The 18484-nt window shown below is 37.3% G+C and overlaps 1 protein-coding gene across 1 annotated transcript in view; it reads right to left on the minus strand.

Moving 5' to 3' along the window:
* Nucleotides 1-18262, minus strand: part of SWAP70 (switching B cell complex subunit SWAP70) — a 53355-nt gene extending 35093 nt beyond the window's left edge. The window contains exon 1 of the mRNA XM_075838164.1: nucleotides 18037-18262. Coding sequence (XP_075694279.1) covers nucleotides 18037-18216 — 180 coding nt within the window. The 5' untranslated portion in view covers nucleotides 18217-18262. The remainder of the gene's footprint in view (nucleotides 1-18036) is intronic.
* Nucleotides 18263-18484: the final 222 nt, after the last annotated feature.

Raw genomic sequence — 18484 nt, forward strand, 5'->3', positions numbered from 1 at the left:
AATTTATAATGCGGAACTTTCTAATCTATTTTGTTTCTTTTTCAAGATCTCTGCTTGTTTTCATTCACTGACCTGAAGCAGGGATCTGAAAAATGGTTAGGAATTGAGTAATTCCGCTTCTTTTATAGAAGACTGGACTGGCCGTTTAAATAAATAATTTTGGTCCCTGAGAATCCATCATTTGGATTTGAGTTTGTTCTGTGTTAATTATTATACAACCAGCAAATCTAAAAATCAGAGCGGAAAGAAGGAAATAAAGTGATTGAGGCATAAGAGCAATGGCCGCAGAACCAATGACGAAGGTAAGAGGAGGGGGCGCCGCACACCCACTGCCAATACACATGAAATAAGAAGAAAGGAACCCGGGTGGCCGATAATACAACCTGTAAAAATATAGAAAAACACCTCACACAAAGAATAATGATGATCGGATGTAAATGAAACAGATAAGATGTCGTGCACAGTGCAACAATGTAGCAATAACATCCAGGAGTTACCCCAATAATACAACGTCTATAAGCTCAGAGCGCTCCACATGGTATATAATATCCCGCATCCGAGAGGCCTAAGGCTGGATTCAGACGAGCGTGTGCCTTTTACGCACGCAAAAAATGCTGCTTTTTCCTGCGCAAAAGGCACTTGACAGCTCCGTGAGGCAGCATCATATGATGCGCGGCTGCGTGGTTTTCGCGCAGCCGTTATCATTATGACACTCCATTTGGATGTTTGTAAACAGAAAAGCACGTGGTGCTTTTCTGTTTTCATTCATCATTTTCACAGCTGTTGCGCAAATCACGCAGTTCGCACGGAAGTGCTTCCGTGTGACATGCGTGGTTTTCGCGAAAAACGCCCAAAGAACGGACATGTCGTGACTTTTACGCAGCGGACCAACGCTGAGTAAAAATCACGCACATGTCTGCACGGCCCCATAGACTAATATAGGTCCTTGCGACGCGCGTGAAAATCACGCGCGTTGCACGGACGTATATCCTGTCCTTCTGAATAAGCCCTTAAAGTCATCAGTCACCCTGTTAAAGATCTCTACAGTCAACTCCCTCAGCCTGACATGTCTGATAATAGAGAATAGATTGTAATCAGCTGTCCTACAGTCATCCTCCCCCCACCCTGACATGTCTGATAGAGAACAATAGATTGTATTCACCTGTCCTACAGTCACCTCCCTCAGCCTGACATGTCTGATAATAGAGAATAGATTGTAATCACCTGTCCTACAGTCATCCTCCCCAGCCTGACATGTCTGATAATAGAGCACAATAGATTGTATTCACCTGTCCTACAGTCATCCTCCCCCAGCCTAACATGTCTGATAACAGAGAACAATAGATTGTATTTACCTGTCCTACAGTCATCCTCTCCCTCAGCCTGACATGTCTGATAATAGAGAATAGATTGTAATCAGCTGTCCTACAGTCATCCTCCCCCCACCCTGACATGTCTGATAATAGAGAACAATAGATTGTATTCACCTGTCCTACAGTCACCTCCCTCAGCCTGACATGTCTGATAATAGAGAACAATAGATTGTAATCACCTGTCCTACAGTCATCCTCCCCAGCCTGACATGTCTGATAATAGAGAATAGATTGTATTCACCTGTCCTACAGTCACCTCCCCCAGCCTGACATGTCTGATAACAGAGAACAATAGATTGTATTCACTTATCAGACATGTCAGGTTGGGAGAGGATGACTGTAGGACAACAGAGAACAATAGATTATATTCACCTGTCCTACAGTCATCCTCTCCCAGCCTGACATGTCTGATAACAGAGAACAATAGATTGTATTCACCTGTCCTACAATCATCCTCTCCCCAGCCTGACATGTCTGATAACAGAGAACAATAGATTGTATTTACCTGTCCTACAGTCATCCTCTCCCAGCCTGACATGTCTGATAACAGAGAACAATAGATTGTATTCACCTGTCCTACAATCATCCTCTCCCCACCCTGACATGTCTGATAACAGAGAACAATAGATTGTATTCACTTGTCCTACAGTCATCCTCTCCCAGCCTGACAACAGAGAACAATAACACCACTGAGTGGGCCCCACAGGTAAGGGGCTCCAGGACCACTGCCCCCGCTAGCTGCGCCTCTGATCTAAACAATAGTGTGTCTGTCTTTACTCCATGTTCCGGTTTTATTTCCTATGCGTTTCCTAAATCCAGATTCACAATTTTCCTTGTCTATGGAAACAATCTTTCTCCTGCGTCTTCCATCAAATTTAGGGTCCAACTCTCAATAGAATCAAATGATGAAGGGATCAGTCCAGCCAGAAACGCGTTGTCCCTCATCCTTACACGGTGGGACGTCGCCTCACAACTTCTCCAGGATGGATTTACTGCGACTGAAAACCTGGAGATGTTAATCTTTCCTTACAGTAAATGTGGCTCATAGGGCCGGGTGACGTCACCCATTTATTCTCGGAGGAGGAAACGGGTCCCACCTTGTCTGTCTCAGCCGAAGAACAAAGAATAATAGAGTGACGACAAAAGTAAAAATATCCACCAAGGAAGGCGAGATAACCTTACACGCGGCTCCATCCATATCGGCTTCCTATAAAGCAGGGCAGTCCTAGTGTCAGGTATTCATCTCAACCAACTCCAGTGTTCAGGAATAGGCCAAACCAGCAGTGACCAGGCAGGAACTCCACCCTATAGAAGTGCTGCTGTCTTCTACATTACTCCACATGACACATTATCCAGAATATCACTGCAAAATCCAGCTTGTTGTTCACCCAATGCTCTACAGAAAATAAACTACATTTCATTTGTACACCAGAGCTGCACTCACTACTCTACTGATGGAGTCACTGTGTATACGCAGTCAGTGACTCTACCAGCAGAATAGTGAGTGCAGCTCTGGAGTATAATACAGGATGTAACTCAGAATCAGTACAGGATAAGTAATGTAATGTATGTACACAGTGACTCCACCAGCAGAATAGTGAGTGCAGCTCTGGAGTATAATACAGGATGTAACTCAGAATCAGTACAGGATAAGTAATGTAATGTATGTACACAGTGACTCCACCAGCAGAATAGTGAGTGCAGCTCTGGAGTATAATACAGGATGTAACTCAGGATCAGTACAGGATAAGTAATGCAATGTATGTACACAGAGACTCCACCAGCAGAATAGTGAGTGCAGCTCTGGAGTATAATACAGGATGTAACTCCGGATCAGTACAGGATAAGTAATGTAATGTATGTACACAGTGACTCCACCAGCAGAATAGTGAGTGCAGCTCTGGAGTATAATACAGGATGTAACTCAGGATCAGTACAGGATAAGTAATGTAATATATGTACACAGTGACTCCTCCAGCAGAATAGTGAGTACAGCTCTGGAGTATAATACAGGATGTAACTCAGGATCAGTACAGGATAAGTAATGTAATATATGTACACAGTGACTCCTCCAGCAGAATAGTGAGTGCAGCTCTGGAGTATAATACTGGATGTAACTCAGGATCAGTACAGGATAAGTAATTTTAAAGACATAACTTATTAATTGAAATGCAGCCATGGGGCCATTTCCTCCTAGAACTTCACCTTATGGCCTTGTAATATCATCAATAGTCATTTCCTACTAAATATTCACAACAATATAAAAAATAATGTAGACAGGACTAGTGGAGAAGTACTACTGTATATACTGAGGCCCTATAAACAAGGTGCTGAGTGACTATTGCCAGCAGAGACTACTAGGCAGAGTTGCATTAGCGTTTCTATACTGTGCAATTAATATTTACTGCAAGAATGGCTGGACGTGCGCCAGCAACTCAAACAAAGCAAATGCATTTATTAACAATAAGCACTTGCCCTTCCCTTGGAGGGAGAAACAGTATGGGAAACTCCAGAGCCTGATACAAAATGAATGCGGTCCATTATGTAAAGCTGAAATACTCGGTGCTGATGGGACCCTGCTCATTTTACTATGTAATTCTAAATCTAAGACCTCCCATAGAATCAACACACATCTTAGTCCCCCACCATGTAACTATTGTTAATAACTACTATAATACTGCCCCCTATATACAAGAATATAACTACTATAATACAGCCCCTATATACAAGAATATAACTAATATAATACTGCACCTATATACAAGAATATAACTACTATAATACTGCTCCTATATACAAGAATATAACTACTATAATACTGCCCCTATATACAAGAATATAACTACTATAATACTGCCCCTATATACAAGAATATAACTACTATAATACTGCCCTCTATATACAAGAATATAACTACTATAATACTGCCTCCTATATACAAGAATATAACTACTATAATACAGCCCCTATATACAAGAATATAACTACTATAATACTGCTCCTATATACAAGAATATAACTACTATAATACTGCTCCTATATACAAGAATATAACTACTATAATACTGCCCCCTATATACAAGAATATAACTACTATAATACTGCCCCCTATATACAAGAATATAACTACTATAATACTGCCCCCTATATACAAGAATATAACTACTATAATACTGCCTCCTATATACAAGAATATAACTACTATAATACTGCTCCCTATATACAAGAATATAACTACTATAATACTGCCCCTATATACAAGAATATAACTACTATAATACTGCCCCTATATACAAGAATATAACTACTATAATACTGCCCCTATATAGAAGAATATAAGTACTATAATACTGCCCCTATATAGAAGAATATAACTACTATAATACTGCCCCTATATAGAAGAATATAACTACTATAATACTGCCCCTATATAGAAGAATATAACTACTATAATACTGCCCCTATATAGAAGAATATAACTACTATAATACTGCCCCGATGTACAAGAATATGACTACTATAATACTGCCCCTATATACAATTATATAACTACTATAATACTGCCCCTATATACAAGAATATAACTACTATAATACTGCCCCCTATATACAAGAATATAACTACTATAATACTGCTCCTATATACAAGAATATAACTACTATAATACTGCTCCTATATACAAGAATATAACTACTATAATACTGATCCCTATATACAAGAATATAACTACTATAATACTGCCCCCTATATACAAGAATATAACTACTATAATACTGCCCCCTATATACAAGGATATAACTACTATAATACTGTCCCCTATATACAAGAATATAACTACTATAATACTGCCCCCTATATACAAGAATATAACTACTATAATACTGCCCCTATATACAAGAATATAACTACTATAATACTGCCCCTATATACAAGAATATAACTACTATAATACTGCTCCCTATATACAAGAATATAACTACTATAATACTGCCCCCTATATACAAGAATATAACTACTATAATACTGCTCATATATACAAGAATATAACTACTATAATACAACCCCTATATACAAGAATATAACTACTGTAATACTGCCCCTATATACAAGAATATAACTACTATAATACTGCCTCCTATATACAAGAATATAACTACTATAATACTGCCTCCTATATACAAGAATATAACTACTATAATACTGCCCCTATATACAAGAATAGAACTACTATAATACTGCCCCTATATACAAGAATATAGCTATATAATACTGCCCCCTATATACAAGAATATAACTACTATAATACTGCCCCCTATATACAAGAATATAACTACTATAATACTGTCCCCTATATACAAGAATATAACTACTATAATACTGCTCCTATATACAGGAATATAACTACTATAATACTGCTCCTATATACAAGAATATAACTACTATAATACTGATCCCTATATACAAGAATATAACTACTATAATACTGCCCCCTATATACAAGAATATAACTACTATAATACTGCTCCTATATACAAGAATATAACTACTATAATACTGCTCCCTATATACGAGAATATAACTACTATACTACTGCTCCTATATACAAGAATATAACTACTATAATACTGCCCCTATATACAAGAATATAACTACTATAATACTGCCCCTATATACAAGAATATAACTACTATAATACTGCCCCTATATACAAGAATATAACTACTATAATACTGCCCCCTATATACAAGAATATAACTACTATAATACTGCCCCCTATATACATGAATATAACTACTATAATACTGCCCCCTATATACAAGAATATAACTACTATAATACTGTCCCCTATATACAAGAATATAACTACTATAATACTGCCCCCTATATACAAGAATATAACTACTATAATACTGCCCCTATATACAAGAATATAACTACTATAATACTGCCCCTATATACAAGAATATAACTACTATAATACTGCTCCCTATATACAAGAATATAACTACTATAATACTGCCCCTATATACAAGAATATAACTACTATAATACTGCCCCTATATACAAGAATATAGCTATATAATACTGCCCCCTATATACAAGGATATAGCTACTATAATACTGCCCCTATATACAAGAATATAACTACTATAATACTGCTCCTATATACAAGAATATAACTACTATAATACTGCCCCCTATATACAAGAATATAACTACTATAATACTGCCCCCTATATACAAGAATATAACTACTATAATACTGCCCCTATATAGCAGAATATAACTACTATAATACTGCCCCTATATAGAAGAATATAACTACTATAATACTGCTCCTATATACAAGAATATAACTACTATAATACTGCCCCTATATACAAGAATATAACTACTATAATACTGCCCCCTATATACAAGAATATAACTACTATAATACTGCTCCTATATACAAGAATATAACTACTATAATACTGATCCCTATATACAAGAATATAACTACTATAATACTGCCCCCTATATACAAGAATATAACTACTATAATACTGCCCCCTATATACAAGGATATAACTACTATAATACTGTCCCCTATATACAAGAATATAACTACTATAATACTGCCCCCTATATACAAGAATATAACTACTATAATACTGCCCCTATATACAAGAATATAACTACTATAATACTGCCCCTATATACAAGAATATAACTACTATAATACTGCTCCCTATATACAAGAATATAACTACTATAATACTGCCCCCTATATACAAGAATATAACTACTATAATACTGCTCATATATACAAGAATATAACTACTATAATACAACCCCTATATACAAGAATATAACTACTGTAATACTGCCCCTATATACAAGAATATAACTACTATAATACTGCCTCCTATATACAAGAATATAACTACTATACTACTGCCTCCTATATACAAGAATATAACTACTATAATACTGCCCCTATATACAAGAATAGAACTACTATAATACTGCCCCTATATACAAGAATATAGCTATATAATACTGCCCCCTATATACAAGAATATAACTACTATAATACTGCCCCCTATATACAAGAATATAACTACTATAATACTGTCCCCTATATACAAGAATATAACTACTATAATACTGCTCCTATATACAGGAATATAACTACTATAATACTGCCCCTATATACAAGAATATAACTACTATAATACTGCCCTCTATATACAAGAATATAACTACTATAATACTGCCTCCTATATACAAGAATATAACTACTATAATACAGCCCCTATATACAAGAATATAACTACTATAATACTGCTCCTATATACAAGAATATAACTACTATAATACTGCTCCTATATACAAGAATATAACTACTATAATACTGCCCCCTATATACAAGAATATAACTACTATAATACTGCCCCCTATATACAAGAATATAACTACTATAATACTGCCCCCTATATACAAGAATATAACTACTATAATACTGCCTCCTATATACAAGAATATAACTACTATAATACTGCCCCTATATACAAGAATATAACTACTATAATACTGCCCCTATATACAAGAATATAACTACTATAATACTGCCCCTATATAGAAGAATATAAGTACTATAATACTGCCCCTATATAGAAGAATATAACTACTATAATACTGCCCCTATATAGAAGAATATAACTACTATAATACTGCCCCTATATAGAAGAATATAACTACTATAATACTGCCCCTATATAGAAGAATATAACTACTATAATACTGCCCCGATGTACAAGAATATGACTACTATAATACTGCCCCTATATACAATTATATAACTACTATAATACTGCCCCTATATACAAGAATATAACTACTATAATACTGCCCCCTATATACAAGAATATAACTACTATAATACTGCTCCTATATACAAGAATATAACTACTATAATACTGCTCCTATATACAAGAATATAACTACTATAATACTGATCCCTATATACAAGAATATAACTACTATAATACTGCCCCCTATATACAAGAATATAACTACTATAATACTGCCCCCTATATACAAGGATATAACTACTATAATACTGTCCCCTATATACAAGAATATAACTACTATAATACTGCCCCCTATATACAAGAATATAACTACTATAATACTGCCCCTATATACAAGAATATAACTACTATAATACTGCCCCTATATACAAGAATATAACTACTATAATACTGCTCCCTATATACAAGAATATAACTACTATAATACTGCCCCCTATATACAAGAATATAACTACTATAATACTGCTCATATATACAAGAATAGAACTACTATAATACTGCCCCTATATACAAGAATATAGCTATATAATACTGCCCCCTATATACAAGAATATAACTACTATAATACTGTCCCCTATATACAAGAATATAACTACTATAATACTGCCCCCTATATACAAGAATATAACTACTATAATACTGCCCCTATATACAAGAATATAACTACTATAATACTGCCCCCTATATACAAGAATATAACTACTATAATACAACCCCTATATACAAGAATATAACTACTGTAATACTGCCCCTATATACAAGAATATAACTACTATAATACTGCCTCCTATATACAAGAATATAACTACTATAATACTGCCTCCTATATACAAGAATATAACTACTATAATACTGCCCCTATATACAAGAATAGAACTACTATAATACTGCCCCTATATACAAGAATATAGCTATATAATACTGCCCCCTATATACAAGAATATAACTACTATAATACTGCCCCCTATATACAAGAATATAACTACTATAATACTGTCCCCTATATACAAGAATATAACTACTATAATACTGCTCCTATATACAGGAATATAACTACTATAATACTGCTCCTATATACAAGAATATAACTACTATAATACTGCTCCTATATACAAGAATATAACTACTATAATACTGCTCCTATATACAAGAATATAACTACTATAATACTGCTCCCTATATACGAGAATATAACTACTATACTACTGCTCCTATATACAAGAATATAACTACTATAATACTGCCCCTATATACAAGAATATAACTACTATAATACTGCCCCTATATACAAGAATATAACTACTATAATACTGCCCCTATATACAAGAATATAGCTATATAATACTGCCCCCTATATACAAGGATATAGCTACTATAATACTGCCCCTATATACAAGAATATAACTACTATAATACTGCTCCTATATACAAGAATATAACTACTATAATACTGCCCCCTATATACAAGAATATAACTACTATAATACTGCCCCCTATATACAAGAATATAACTACTATAATACTGCCCCTATATAGCAGAATATAACTACTATAATACTGCCCCTATATAGAAGAATATAACTACTATAATACTGCTCCTATATACAAGAATATAACTACTATAATACTGCCCCTATATACAAGAATATAACTACTATAATACTGCCCCCTATATACAAGAATATAACTACTATAATACTGCTCCTATATACAAGAATATAACTACTATAATACTGATCCCTATATACAAGAATATAACTACTATAATACTGCCCCCTATATACAAGAATATAACTACTATAATACAGCCCCCTATATACAAGGATATAACTACTATAATACTGTCCCCTATATACAAGAATATAACTACTATAATACTGCCCCCTATATACAAGAATATAACTACTATAATACTGCCCCTATATACAAGAATATAACTACTATAATACTGCCCCTATATACAAGAATATAACTACTATAATACTGCTCCCTATATACAAGAATATAACTACTATAATACTGCCCCCTATATACAAGAATATAACTACTATAATACTGCTCATATATACAAGAATATAACTACTATAATACAACCCCTATATACAAGAATATAACTACTGTAATACTGCCCCTATATACAAGAATATAACTACTATAATACTGCCTCCTATATACAAGAATATAACTACTATACTACTGCCTCCTATATACAAGAATATAACTACTATAATACTGCCCCTATATACAAGAATAGAACTACTATAATACTGCCCCTATATACAAGAATATAGCTATATAATACTGCCCCCTATATACAAGAATATAACTACTATAATACTGCCCCCTATATACAAGAATATAACTACTATAATACTGTCCCCTATATACAAGAATATAACTACTATAATACTGCTCCTATATACAGGAATATAACTACTATAATACTGCTCCTATATACAAGAATATAACTACTATAATACTGATCCCTATATACAAGAATATAACTACTATAATACTGCCCCCTATATACAAGAATATAACTACTATAATACTGCCCCTATATACAAGAATATAACTACTATAATACTGCCCCTATATACAAGAATATAACTACTATAATACTGCCCCCTATATACAAGAATATAACTACTATAATACTGCCCCCTATATACATGAATATAACTACTATAATACTGTCCCCTATATACAAGAATATAACTACTATAATACTGTCCCCTATATACAAGAATATAACTACTATAATACTGCCCCCTATATACAAGAATATAACTACTATAATACTGCCCCTATATACAAGAATATAACTACTATAATACTGCTCCCTATATACAAGAATATAACTACTATAATACTGCCCCTATATACAAGAATATAACTACTATAATACTGCCCCTATATACAAGAATATAGCTATATAATACTGCCCCCTATATACAAGGATATAGCTACTATAATACTGCCCCTATATACAAGAATATAACTACTATAATACTGCTCCTATATACAAGAATATAACTACTATAATACTGCCCCCTATATACAAGAATATAACTACTATAATACTGCCCCCTATATACAAGAATATAACTACTATAATACTGCTCCCTATATACAAGAATATAACTACTATAATACTGCTCCTATATACAAGAATATAACTACTATAATACTGCCCCTATATACAAGAATATAACTACTATAATACTGCCCCCTATATACAAGAATATAACTACTATAATACTGCCCCCTATATACAAGAATATAACTGCTATAATACTGCTCCTATATACAAGAATATAACTACTATAATACTGCCCCCTATATACAAGAATATAACTACTATAATACTGCCCCTATATACAAGAATATAACTACTATAATACTGCTCCTATATACAAGAATATAACTACTATAATACTGCTCCCTATATACAAGAATATAACTACTATAATACTGCCCCTATGTACAAGAATATAACTACTATAATACTGCCCCCTATATACAAGAATATAACTACTATAATACTGCTCCCTATATACAAGAATATAACTACTATAATACTGCCCCCTATATACAAGAATATAACTACTATAATACTGCCCCTATATACAAGAATATAACTACTATAATACTGCCCTCTATATACAAGAATATAACTACTATAATACTGCCCTGTATGGGTAAGAATGAGCAGGATTAATAGTAACTTGTGCATATATTGGCCTCCAGTTGCCGGTGATGACATAATTATATGATTTGTCTGACGAGATGATTATTATATTTTGCTGCACATTCCACACATCTTACATTTACTGATTTGTCAGGAAACATCTCGTTCCTCCGGTTTGTCGGCTGCATTTCATAAATGGAATTGCCACGTGTGGGGGATTTTTGTTTTTACACTTAGATCTGTGTTTTGTTCTTTTTTTCTATTCCTCAGGTAATATATTCTAACTTTACATAAGTTTGATGAATAAAGATCTCTGCCTGTTTATAGTAAAGAATTTTGGTTGACAGTTACAGTGACGGCCGGGTGCTGTGTAGGTGTTGGAGACGGGCCAGGTCTTGTTTAGTTAAGAACACCTCGTATAACCCCAGCAGCACGCGAGAACTACAAATACAAATTATCCCACCAGAGCATTAGAAAAGTGATGCTTTTCTGTGTGAATTGGTATTTATTATACTCCAATGAATCAAGGACCGTGTAGGACCCAAGAAAATACATGTACCCATCCCATATTTGGAAGAAGGAAATATTAGCACCATACAGGGCCCATGTAATGCAATTATACAGTTATATGCAGGATCCATATAATAGCGCTATACATGTATAAGTATTACTGCCATACAGTGCCAATACAATAGTACTCTATGGAGCCCATATAACACTGTCATACAGGGAGTACGTAATATAACCATACAGTGCTATACAGTGCACAAATAATAATGAGCATGTTATACAGCCATACAGTGCTTACACAACAGTGCTATACAGTGCACAAATAATAGTGACCATGTTATACAGCCATACAGTGCTTACACAACAGTGCTATACAGTGCACAAATAATAGTGACCATGTTATACAGCCATACAGTGCTTACACAACAGTGCTATACAGTGCACAAATAATAGTGACCATGTTATACAGCCATACAGTGCTTACACAACAGTGCTATACAGTACACAAATAATAGTGACCATGTTATACAGCCATACAGTGCTTACACAACAGTGCTATACAGTACACAAATAATAGTGACCATGTTATACAGCCATACAGTACACAAATAATAGTGACCATGTTATACAGCCATACAGTGCACAAATCATAGTGACCATGTTATACAGCCATACAGTGCTTATACAACAGTGCTATACAGTGCACAAATAATAGTGACCATGTTATACAGCCATACAGTGCTTACACAACAGTGCTATACAGTGCACAAATCATAGTTACCATGTTATACAGCCATACAGTGCTTACACAACAGTGCTATACAGTACACAAATAATAGTGACCATGTTATACAGCCATACAGTGCTTATACAACAGTGTAATACAGTGCACAAATAATAGTGACCATGTTATACAGCCATACAGTGTTTATACAACAGTGCTATACAGTGCACAAATAATAGTGACCATGTTATACAGCCATACAGTGCTTACACAACAGTGCTATACAGTGCACAAATCATAGTTACCATGTTATACAGCCATACAGTGCTTACACAACAGTGCTATACAGTACACAAATAATAGTGACCATGTTATACAGCCATACAGTGCTTACACAACAGTGCTATACAGTGCACAAATCATAGTTACCATGTTATACAGCCATACAGTGCTTACACAACAGTGCTATACAGTACACAAATAATAGTGACCATGTTATACAGCCATACAGTGCTTACACAACAGTGTAATACAGTGCACAAATAATAGTGACCATGTTATACAGCCATACAGTGCTTATACAACAGTGCTATACAGTACACAAATAATAGTGACCATGTTATACAGCCATACAGTGCTTATACAACAGTGCTATACAGTGCACAAATCATAGTTACCATGTTATACAGCCATACAGTGCTTACACAACAGTGCTATACAGTGCACAAATAATAGTGACCATGTTTTACAGCCATACAGTGCACAAATCATAGTGACCATGTTATACAGCCATACAGTGCTTACACAACAGTGCTATACAGTGGACAAATAATAGTGACCATGTTATACAGCCATACAGTGCTTACACAACAGTGCTATACAGTGCACAAATAATAGTGACCATGTTATACAGCCATACAGTGCTTACACAACAGTGCTATACAGTGCACAAATAATAGTGACCATGTTATACAGCCATACAGTGCTTACACAACAGTGCTATACAGTGCACAAATAATAGTGACCATGTTATACAGCCATACAGTGCTTACACAACAGTGCTATACAGTACACAAATAATAGTGACCATGTTATACAGCCATACAGTGCTTATACAACAGTGCTATACAGTGCACAAATAATAGTGACCATGTTATACAGCCATACAGTGTTTATACAACAGTGCTATACAGTGCACAAATAATAGTGACCATGTTATACAGCCATACAGTGCTTATACAACAGTGCTATACAGTGCACAAATAATAGTGACCATGTTATACAGCCATACAGTGCTTACACAACAGTGCTATACGGTGCACAAATAATAACACCATATAGTGTATCAGTATTACTGCCATACAGTGACTACATAATGCCATATAGTACCTACAAAACAGCGTTATACAGTGCACAAGTAATAGTGACCGTGTTATACAGCCATACAGTGCTATTAAACATCCAAATAATAACACCATACAGTGTATAAGTATTACTGCCATATAGTGACCACATAATGCCATGCAGTATTTTCACATGTTATACAGTGATCAACTAATAGCACTATATAGTGACCAAGTAACACAACCATACAGTGCCTATACAATATTAATAATAATAGCCCGGCTGTACATTGGTATACAGACACCAGTGCATTATAGCAAGTATGAGACGACATGCAATGGAGACATCTGTCAATCTATGATTATTAAAGGGACAGTAAACCTAAAAATAAGCCAGGAAGGATACGATGAGAGGGGTCTAGAGAAGGGTCTATGTCCCCCCAGCCCCTCGACCTTTGTCTAGACCATCTGAAGTGGCGGGCCTGAAAGGACAGTAAACAATAGTAGTAAATGGTCTCGTGGGATTTGTAGTTTTCAGCATTTTTCTCTGAGACGCTGCACAGGCAACCCGTGAGATTGCAAAATTTTATGCCCCTTGAACTCCCCATTTGTTTCCGGAGGTTTCTGTTTGTCACAGGCGCCCGGGACATTGTAATGACGGATGACTATATATAATGCATGGTCTCTGCTGACCGTTTCATTGTCACAAATATCAGGGAGGATATTATGTATCAATAGCAGAAAAGGCGCCATTATATTCCCGGGAAGTCGCGGGAGGTGGTAAGAAAACGCATCCAGCGCTGCTTTGTCCTCCATGATATTCCGCTGCCCTCGCCAGGTCCGGTGCTCACGCTACGAGCCATTTAGACCTGTGGGTGACCGGAGGGAGGGGGGATTATTTTCCAGCTCTGGAGAATGGCGTTGGGGAGTATAAAAATGGCAACTGTTCTGGGTCCTTTTGTGTTGCGCCCAGCGAGGTTGTCACTTCCTTTATCCCAACAGGAAGTGAGGGGGAGGGAGATTTTCTAGACCCACCTCGGAGGGGGCTTACACTGCAATAACCAATCCGTAAAAACTTCTCACCCCTCCCCCGCCCATTGGTTGGAGCCTAATAGTGACATGACTGCGAGGAGCTGACAACTGAAATAGGCAAAATAACCTTAGCGGGTGGAGTCTGACACCCATTTTCTGACATGGGAACATAGTTGTCGTGGAGGTAAAAGCCCCCAAACTGCTACAATGTAGAAACCATACTGTAACAGTAATCACAGGGGGAACAAAGCCTGTTTAATGTGCGGGTGAGGGGCTGATACCGACACCACGAGGGAATATTTCCTATAGTCGGTCATAGACGAGGTGAATGGGACGAGGTTCGGAGCGGTTTTGCCCCATGGTGACGCTCATGTACAGAACGTTCATGTTATTTCCTGATTGCATCTACTTGATCCCACACCGCTGATCACCGTCACGCAGCAGAACTTCTCTGCTTACCAGAGCGAAGATCACAGCCCTCACAGAGGTTGGCGTCCAGCTTTCCCAGTCTAATAAGAACACCCGCCCTGTGCCATACTGACCCCTGAGGAGCGATCATGGCCGCCATATTGGTGATCACCCAGCTTTTCCAGAGACCGATAATTTAAAATAAAATTCTTAACGACCTGGGAGAAGAAGAGGATTCTGGGACTTATTTGTACAGGTTTTTTTTGTTTTTTTTTAAAGAGGAAATGATCTAAAATAGAATAAAGACAAGTGCGGTTCATGTTTCCTTTAAATGGGACGAGCGTTTCACAACTTCCTCTGCAGGTGTAGAGATCACACGTAAGATTCCTTGTCGTCTCGTAACATCATAAATACTGGAAGTCACAAGTCCCTGCGCCGTGATACTCAACCTATGACGCAATTACGGAGATTTTACTACGTCCGGTGCAAAACCCCAGGGGACACCTCTCCGAATCTGCAGGGTCACTCGTACCATGTCCTCTACTGCAGTGCAAGTGTGATGGGAAATATGGGGCAGGCAACTGAACGGAAAGCATTATAGATCAGTCTCACCGAGTGCCACTTAAAGGGGGTCTCCTCTTTGGACAATCCCTGCTTGTCCCTTGACAATAAGCTGATCACAAATTGCCCCCTGCTGGGACCCCCAGCGATCAGTTTTGATCTGTGGGGAAACCTGGCAGTGTGTTCAGTTTCCCTGCAGCGCCACCACAGGAGAAGTGAAGTATTACACAGTGTCCATTCATATCAATGTGTTGTCTGTGTAATACAGGACAGGACGGGTCCTCCAGCGAGAGACGCTCTATGTAACCGCTCTCCACCCTGACCAAGAGATGAGGGTCCTGAACAGAAGACCCCCCTCTATTACCTAATAGGATTATGGAGATGGGTTTCGGCAACAGGACAACTTTTATCGACAAGCGGCGAGTGTCATTGACTCCATAAATATGGCGTACACCACGAAACCAGAAAACTGCCCTAACCCCCTGCAATGTTTCTGCGCACTGGTGGTCGTCACAGTGGGGTGCACAGTTATAGGGTATCCGTCACGTGACCACCGCTCGGACTGTGGTCCCATACAGAGACGATATAAGACACACGCACGTACAGTCACATGACAGATGCGGAGACGTGGACGGAGTCTCCCCAGGGACCAGAACGATAACTCGGCCAGGAGACTTGGGGAAAGTTCTTGCCCTGCAGAGATCCCGCCACCTTCTATATATGGCTCTACAAGCTTTTGGAACACTACAACTCCCAGCATTCCCTGATAGGCGCAGGTGGAGGAGGCGCCACCTTCAGCACACAGTAAGATTGTCGCAGCCGGAGCTGAGCCCAGAGATTTAACATCATTTCTTTTTCAGCTTTTACATCCTGGAGATCAGGGATTACAGAAGGAAATAAAATCCTCTTGTGGATTTATCCCCGGCCCCGACCTACCGACTTCTACTATATTTACCGAGACACCGATGCAGGCTCCAGAACTACAAGTCCCAACATTCACCCAGCATGCTGGCCCTTGTAGTCCCACAAAACTCTCATAGAAAAGTGCTGGTCAGGGCTGTGAAATGCACAGAATCCAAGCAGGACAGGACAGGACCCCCCCCAGCCCGACGTACTGCAAAACTGAGAGCCCCCCAATATCATGTTACGTACGGGGGGGTCATACGCTGGTTTTGGAAGCCCCAAGTGGTTTTAAATTTCATGGATTAACAAGTTGAGGTTATAGCAAGATGGAAGTGACTTCTCCAGCATGTGGGACAGATATCATCAGTGGTACCCCCATCACTTGTCCCCGCTCCATAAGAAATCATTCTTAAAGTGGCAGTACACCCAAATGTCCATTACTTCGTCTTTCTGCTGGTGGACCATTATATTATATTAGGTGTCAGTACAGGGGAGACGGCAGCCCCATAATGTCTATTATTAGTAATATTAATTTTGAAAGGACGATGGGAGTTGTAGTTCCACAACACCTGGAAATGCTGGGTGTTGTAGTATAATAATCAGCAGCACATTAACCCCTCGCAGCCCTCATTACCTTTAACTGAGACTTGGAGACTTTTCCAGACTTGTCCACGTCCAGGGCGGTGAAGGCGTGCCAGATCGGCTTCAGTAAATCTTCCTTTAAGGCCATTGTGTCTCCTGAGGAGAAGAAAAACAAAGACACAAAGTTCCTGCTTCTACTTTGCCCAGAATCTTGTGCAGCCGGAGGCTTCATGCGACTTGTCAGGTTCTTCTCCTCCCATCATGTGACCTGCTCCTCACTGAGGCCAATCACAGCGGCTCCTACTTCCCCATATCAGGACACCGACAGTTAATCCGCCTGAAACTGCAGTACTTGGATTATAAAATCTGGGGCCCGGGGCCTCACTGCTGCCTACACACCGCAGCTGCTGCAGAACCTCATAATACACACCGCAGCTGCTGCAGAACCTCATAATACAAACATCAGCTACTGCAGAACCTCATAATACACACCTCAACTG

The sequence above is a fragment of the Rhinoderma darwinii genome, chromosome 9, assembly GCF_050947455.1.
Source record: "Rhinoderma darwinii isolate aRhiDar2 chromosome 9, aRhiDar2.hap1, whole genome shotgun sequence".
Classification (NCBI taxonomy): Eukaryota; Metazoa; Chordata; class Amphibia; order Anura; family Rhinodermatidae; genus Rhinoderma; species Rhinoderma darwinii.